Source organism: Artemia sp. Qi Xiang Cuo, chromosome 5 (assembly GCF_049724085.1).
Source record: "Artemia sp. Qi Xiang Cuo chromosome 5, ASM4972408v1, whole genome shotgun sequence".
In the NCBI taxonomy this organism is placed as follows: domain Eukaryota; kingdom Metazoa; phylum Arthropoda; class Branchiopoda; order Anostraca; family Artemiidae; genus Artemia; species Artemia sp. Qi Xiang Cuo.
Window position 1 is genome coordinate 46,098,075 of NC_142798.1, and position 7,869 is coordinate 46,105,943.

General features: G+C 36.9%; 1 protein-coding gene across 1 annotated transcript; it reads right to left on the reverse strand.

Moving 5' to 3' along the window:
• Positions 1-1,335: 1,335 nt before the first annotated feature.
• Positions 1,336-1,872, reverse strand: LOC148952186 (uncharacterized). Its single transcript, XM_089089147.1, has one exon. The coding sequence runs from the start codon at positions 1,870-1,872 to the stop codon at positions 1,336-1,338; it is 537 nt and encodes a 178-aa protein (XP_088945273.1).
• Between the last annotated feature and the right edge of the window lie 5,997 nt (positions 1,873-7,869).

Below are 7,869 nucleotides of genomic sequence, written 5' to 3' on the forward strand. Positions count from 1 at the left end.
TCAATGAAATTGTAAAATTAAGATATGTTTCAAAATCTAGGGGGGTCCCCCTACCCACTACTAATTGACACCACCGTCTTGAACTACAGTACTTCAACTGAAATGGGATACTGTAAAACTGCGTGGCGCTTGATCCGGCACTTGGCACGTATACAGGAGGGTTCTCGGGGCCCAGGCACCCCCCGGAAATCCTATATTTTATATTTTTTGAATTTCTGGGTAGCCTACTTCTTATTCAAATTATCAAATAAAACTAGTTTTTTACTATTGGAAACACTTTTTTATGTTAGTGGATCCCCCCAAAAAATTCCTGCATACGTTCGTGACCAGCGTGCTCATTACATGGGGGAGACAGGAGATAAAAGATGGTGGCTTTGCGTTACCACTGTTAAAGCTACACTATTAAGCTTGATGATAATGCTTTGATAATGAGGCCTCGTGATGGCACATTCGTTTCTCAAAATGCCTCAAAACGAGCCTCGAAAATTTATTATGTTAGCCAATAATAAACTTTGGCAGTCAAAAATGAAAAGAAATTAATTTGAAAAAAAAAACTTTCTGGAAAAGAAGTTTTTCAAGAAAAAGTAAAGAGCCATATCAAACTTAAAAAAAAGAAGGAATAAAGTACTATATTAATTCAAACCCAAAACGATCAGAAATTATAATTAAAAAATAAATGAAATCCAAACGAACAGAAATTAAAATAGATGATCATATCATATCATAGGCAGCGCAACAGGGCTGCCTAAGTAAAGAACGATGTGGGCAAAATGTATTATTTTTTTTTCTTTCTTTTAGACCAGGGTACTTCGTATCGAAGGAGTTGTAGTAGAAACTTCGAAAAAGACTCATCCGATTGGAAATTAGAAGGCTTGTGCCCTTCCTAATAGCCGAAAGTGATTGGAATGCAACTAACACCCCTCTCACACCTACCATTTCCCCAAACACATCCAATCAAAATTTTGAGATAGCTATTTTGTTTAAGGTAGTTGAAAGGTCCGGAAATTATGTCTTTGGGGATGATACTTCCCCACAGCCCTCAGGGCAAGGGTAGTAAGTTATGACCTGGGGGCATATAAGTTTTTTTTGTAGAAAGTGTTGTCGTAGAAATTTCAAAAATGGCTCATTCGATTGGAGATTAAAAGGACTAGTGTCCTTTTTAATAGTCAAAAGTGATTGGAGGGCAACTAAAACCCCTCTCCTTAGACCTTAGATCCTCCTGCGCCACCAGGGGTGCCTGGAGCATCAGTGAATGTTCGCCAATCGGGTCTGAGATGAGCCGCTGCGTAGACATCTTCCCAATCTGGTTGGAAAGAGGCATTCAGGCGGCATAGGTCACTGTTGTAGGTTCGCCTCAATGTGTTTCGAGGTCTTCCTCGCTTCCGGCTTCCACTCAAGGGTAGACTTCAGGATTCGATTGTTTTTCATTCTCAAAAAGTGTCCGAGATACCTCCATCTACGGGATCTGAAGGTGTCGGCTATTAGTGGTTGATTGGTGATTTTCCGAATGGTATTGTTTGAGACCCTTTCCGACCAATGTATATTCAGAATCCTCCGGAGGCAATTGTTCTCAAAAGCAAGAATCTTCTTCTCTTGTTGAATGTTTAAGTGCCAAGTCTGAGCGACATACAGGAGGACTGGTAAAACGTTACTGTTGAATAAACGCAGCTTCAGGTGATTTGAATAATTCTTGGATTTCCAGATTTTTTTCATTTGATTGAAGTCTGCGTTAGCTTGTCCTATTCTAGTTATGACTTCTTTTGTGGTAGATCCAGTATTCTCTATGATGCTGCCCAAATACTTAAACTCAATAGCTTGTTCAATTTCCTCACCAGCACATGTGATATGTAGGGAGGGATTGGATGTTGCCATGGTTTTTGTCTTTCCTGCATTTATTTTAAGACCAATCTGGCTGGCTTTCACACTGACCCTGTGAATGAAAATCTAAGTCGCTGACTGTTACACAGGATGATAATTCAAGGTCATCTGTTGTTGTGTTGCGAAGGCTATAGTCAATAGCTATTATAAAGAGCAGTGGTGACAACACGCATCCCTGTTTAACTCCAGATAAGATTCTAAAGTATCTTGTTTGGCCTCCTGGCGTCTTAATGCAGCATTCACTCCCTTCGTACTATGACATATTTATCTTAATAATTCTATCCGAAAAGCCATAATAATTCAGAATTTGCCACAAAGTTTCGCGGTCGACCGTATCGAAAGCCTTTTCAAAGTCGATGAAGCCATGTATATTTTGGACTGCCACTCTTGACTTTCCTCTGTGAGCATGCATAGAATGAAAATACGATCAACAGGAACGTCCTGCATGGAACCCATATTGTTCATCTCTCAGGTGTTTATCTAGTTCGGTCTGTATTCTTTCCAAAATAACATGACAAAGGACTTTCTCCCTTTTGAACGCCTTCAGCATCACCACTTTTGAAAAGTCTGACCAGTGAGCTTCTCTTCCATTCAACTGGTACTTCTCTATTCTCCCGGATTTTGGTAAATAACTTGACCGAGTATGAGATTTGTCCTGAGATTGATGCCTTAATCATCTCTGCTGTTATTCGGTCTTCACCTGGCGATTTTCTGTTTTTCAATTTCCTTGCTGGAGTACTTATCTCCATCACACTTGGTGGCTCATCACTGATATTCAGGGAAAAAGTGGCATCTTTGAGATATTCAGGGGGTTTTCTGGTGGAGGTCTATTCAGAATTTTCTCAGTGTGACACCCATATTTCATTTACAACCTTTGGCTCTGTCTGTAAAGCACCGGAGGGGTCCATCTTGAACCCTAAGGGGTCCAAGATGGACCCCTTAGGGTTCATCCTAAAGGGGCCATCTTGGGAGCGTTTGTTTCCAACTATTTCATTTGTTATCCTATAAAAGGCTCTAGAGTCACCTCTTTTGGTAGCTTCTTCTGCATGTTTCGCCCTCCTTTCGATCTGACAACGGTGGTCATTTCTTGCACATTTTTGACCGCTTTGTCTGCTTCTCTATAGCTGAAACTTTTAAAGATCTTTTGGCTTGGTACTTGATTCTGAAGAAGGGTTTGTTTTATACGTTTTCTTTTCTCTATGAGGGCGCATGTCTTGTCTGAAAGCCACTGATCTTTCGGGCTCTTTCTGTAGCCAAGTATTTCTGAGGCAGCCGATTGAAAACAAGTCTTTCATGACCTTCCACGTGTGTTCTTGATCTAACTGTTCTGGCTGAGAGAGAGCTTGAAAGTGATTCAAAAGTTCTACCACAAAATCGTGCTTCAATGTTTTGTTTAGCCACTTGTCTGAGTCAAGAAGAGGTTCGAGGCGAGGAGTTTTCTTTGAGGAATTCTCTCCTCAACTTGATTTTGAATTTTGCCATCATAAGTGAGTGGTCAGATCGTACATCAGCACCTCTATACCATTCTCCCAAACACATCCAATCAAAATTTTGAGATAGGCATTTTGTTCAAGGTAGCTAAAAGGTCCAGAAATTATGTCTTTGGGGATGACACTCCCCCCAAAGCCCTCAGGGCAAGGGTTATAATTAATGTCCTGGGGGCGTAAAAGTTTTGAACAGAACGTGTATTTGTAGAGATTCCAAAAAGGGTTCATTCGATTGAAAATTAAAAGGGCTAGTTTAGCTTTTAGTGGTCAAAAGGTGTAGAAAGGCAAATAACCCCCTTCTCACGCCCACCATTTCCCCAAACACATCCAATCAAAATTTTGAGATAGCCATCAGTGGCGGATCCAGAGGGGAGCGAGAGGGGCGCCCCCCTAACATGCTCTAAAGTACTGTAATTTACTGTATTAACGCCAATTTGCTTTAATTAAACTTGCTCCTAATGCAAGTTTATCCGATCAACCTATTTTGCCCCCCCCCCTAAAAAATCCTGGATCCGCCCATTGAAAGCCATTTTGTTCAAAGTAGTTGAAAGTTCTGGAAATTAGCTTTAGTAGCAGTTAGTCATACTCAAAACGAGCAGAAATTAACATGAGTAGGGTTCAAAACTCCTATGCTATCTAAAAGCAAGAATACAATTTGTATTTTACTGAGAAAAATTCTTGTAAGGGCTTTCACTGTTACAACTGTCAGACATCGAAAATTAATAATGATTTCGAGGAATAAATAACAGTATATGTATATTAAACTAACAATGCACATTCATTTGAATTTTTTCAGTAAAGTACAAATTATATTCTGGCTTATAGAAAGCATAGGGGTTTTATTCTAAATAAGTTGTATATATTAATTTCTGCTCGTTTTGAGTTTGAATCTGTTATTTATTTTAATTTCTGTTTGTTTTGGGTTTCATTTGTTTAATGATACTGCTTTGTGGTTGTTGTATGCTTGGTAGATTATTTGATTCTATTTTTGTTCATTTTGGTTTAATGGAGTTCTTTAGTTTTTTTTGAAAAACTTATTTTGTGGACAAAGTTTTTTTTTTGATTAATCAAACATAAAGATAACATATACTGACTTTGATGAAGAAATGAATCTTAAAACGAGTAAAATTAGACTGAATTTCCAATTCAAACTGAAAACGAACAAGAATTACTTCAACCATGAGTTTAGCTACTGCCCCTTTCCCTTTCCTCAAACTGCAAAAACTATAAAGCCCATTGCGTCGTTGTGCTTTACTAGAAACAGGTTATACTAAACACACTTTTTTAATTTTTATAATTTTGAAAAATTAAAAAAGTGAAAAAATTTTGGATTGCTGAGTTTCCAATGATTAGTATCATTATATATTAAATATTCAGTTTATTTTCATTAGTTCTTTCCAGTCATCTGTATTATTATTGTGATTTATTTTTTATTTGTGGTCGATGTTTTGAAAAACAAAGCACCCTGTTCAAAATACAAACAGTTTTCAATAAACTGCAAATGACGCAATAACCTTTAGAACTTTTACAGTTAGAGGAGGGGGAGAGGGACAGTAGCTAAACTCCTGCTTGAAGTAATTTTGTTTGTTTTCAGTTTGACCTGAAAATTCAACTTAATTTTTAATTGTCTTAAGATTTATTTATCAAACAGTTCGTGGTAACGAACTGTAAGTAAGGAGCGACCCGGCTCAATGGTAACCCTAACTCTAGAAAACGGGTTTTTGATACCAATAGATATATCAAAAGAATCAGATTTCAATGCTGATTTCAAATATATAAATTTCATCAAGTTTAGAGCCACCCGTCAAAAGTTACGCGCCTGAGAAAATTTGGCTGATTTTCAAAAAAAGGGGGAAAGACCCCCTAAAAGTTATAGAACCTTAATGAAAATCACACCATCATATTCAGCGTATCAGAGAACCCTACTGTAGAGGTTTGAAGCTCCCATCTACAAAAATGTGTATTTTTACATTTTTTGCCAGAAGAAAGATCACGGATGCGTGTTTATTTGTTTGTTTGTTTGTTTGTTTGTTTGTTTGTTTTTGTTTTTTTTTCCGCTGAACATTAGTATCGACGTAGTGGTTCTATGATAACGTGGGTGGGCTCAGTGTAACGGAAATTTAAAGTTTTTGTGCCCTTTTTAAGGGACCAAAAAAATGAAGTGCAAATTGACCCTCTCCCACGCTTATTTTTTTTCCCAAAGTCACCCGATTAAAATTTTGAGATAGCCATTTTGTTCAGCATGGTCGAAAATACGATAACTATGTCTTTTGGGATGACTTAATCCCCCGAAGTACCCAGAGGGAGGTCTAAAAGATATGAACTTTACCCAATGTTAACATATAGTATTGTTTATTCGGAAGTATACAGAAGTTTACAGGAGTTTTTTTTTCTGCTAGTGGGAGGGAAGGGTGGGTCGGGGGTTATGTTGGAGGATCTGTTCATGAAGGAAGTTTTCATTGGGGAAGGGAAATCGCCATGAAGGGGGCGCCGGACTTGCCAGCATTATTTATTGGTTATTGGGAAGTATACAACCATTTTCAGGAAGGATTTTTTCTGGAGGGGGGCTAGAGGAGGGAGTTACTCTGGAGAATATTTCCGTGGAGGATGTTTCTTTGGGGTAAGGGACATTTCTATGAAGGGGGCGCCGGATTTCCAAGCATTATTTAAAAAACGATCAGAAATTAAATAAAAAAAAACAAGTTTTTTAAATTGAAATGTAAGAAGAAATATTAGAACTTAAAACGAACAGAAATTATAACGTATGTGAGGGGGTTCTCCCCCAAGTCCAAAACACACTCTGTAAGCAACAGTTTTTATTTATTTCTTTAAAAATAGCTATATATTCTAATTAAAAGGCCTTTGTTATTCAGGGGTTTGTGAATCAAATTTTTTTTTAACTTTTAACGTAAAGAGCGTGGTATTGACTAAGGGGAGAACCCCCTCATATACTTAATAAAATATAAGTAATAAAAAAAAACAATAAAAAAACAACCGATACGGCTCAATAGTAATCGAAACTTTTAAAAACGGAATTTTGATGTCAATAAATGTATCAAAAGAATTGGTTTATAATGCTGATTCTAAATATATAAATTCTATTAAGTTTAGTATTACTCATCAAAGGCTACAAGCCTGAGGAAATTTACTCTATTTTTTAAAGAGGGGGGAAACATCCCCTACAAGTGAAAGAATTTGCATTAACTAAAAAACGATCAGAAATTAAATAAAAAAAACAAGTTTTTTAAACTGAAAGTAAGGAGCGACATTAAAACTTAAAACGAACAGAAATTATTCCGTATATGAAAGGGGCTGTCCCCTCCTCAACGCCTCGCTCTTTATTCCGTATATGAAAGGGGCTGTCCCCTCCTCAACGCCTCGCTCTTTACGCTAAAGTTTTTTATTGTTTTAAAAAAAAATTGTGAGACAGAGTCAAACTTTAGCGTAAAGAGCGAGGCGTTGAGGAGGGGACAGCCCCTTTCATATACAGAATAAAGAGCGAGGCGTTGAGGAGGGGACAGCCCCTTTCATATACGGAATAATTTCTTTTCATTTTAAGTTTTAATGTCGCTCCTTACTTTCAGTTTAAAAAACTTGTTTTTTTTATTTAATTTCAGATCGTTTTTTAGTTAATGCAGCTTTTATTTGCATAAAAATTTTACTTTTCTTTTGCTAAATGAATGTCTTTACAAATTAACTTACGTAACTAACTTCTATATTCGTATATTTTTCTTCTGGCAAAAATTCAAAGTTGCAGATTTTTGCAGATATGAGCTTGAAACCTATGTAATAGGGTTTTCTGATACGCTGAATCTGACGTTGTGATTTTCATTAAAATTCTTTCACTTGTAGGGGATGTTTCCCCCTCTTTAAAAAATCGAGTAAATTTCCTCAGGCTTGTTGCCTTTGATGAGTAATACTAAACTTAATAAAATTTATATATTTAGAATCAGCATTATAAACACATTTTTTTGATACATTTATTGACATCAAAATTCCGTTTTTAAAAGTTTTGATTACTATTGAGCCGTATCGCTTGTTTTTTTATTGTTTTTTTTTATTACTTATATGTTATTACGTAGATGATGGGGTTCTCCCCTTAGTCAATAACACGCTCTTTACGTTAAAAGTTAAAAAAAAATTTGATTAACAAACCCCTGAATCACAAAGGCCGGTTAATTAGAATAGATAGCTCTTTTGAAAGCACTAAAAAAAAACTGTAGCGTAAAGAGCGAGGTATTGACTTGGGGAGAACCCCCTCACATACGTTATAATTTCTGTTCGTTTTAAGTTCTAATATTCCTTCTTACATTTCAGTTGAAAAAACTTGTTTTTTTTTATTTAATTTCTGATCGTTTTTTAAATAATGCTTGGAAATCCGGCGCCCCCTTCATAGAAATGTCCCTTACCCCAAAGAAACATCCTCCATTGACATATTCTACAGCGTACCTCCCTCCTCGCGCCCCCCCGCCCCCCCCACTCCGTCCTGAAAATGGTTGTCTCC

What these genes read in the sequence shown, in the direction of transcription:
- LOC148952186 (XM_089089147.1), bottom strand. Translation starts at nt 1,872, where the DNA reads ATGGCAACATCCAATCCCTCCCTACATATCACATGTGCTGGTGAGGAA.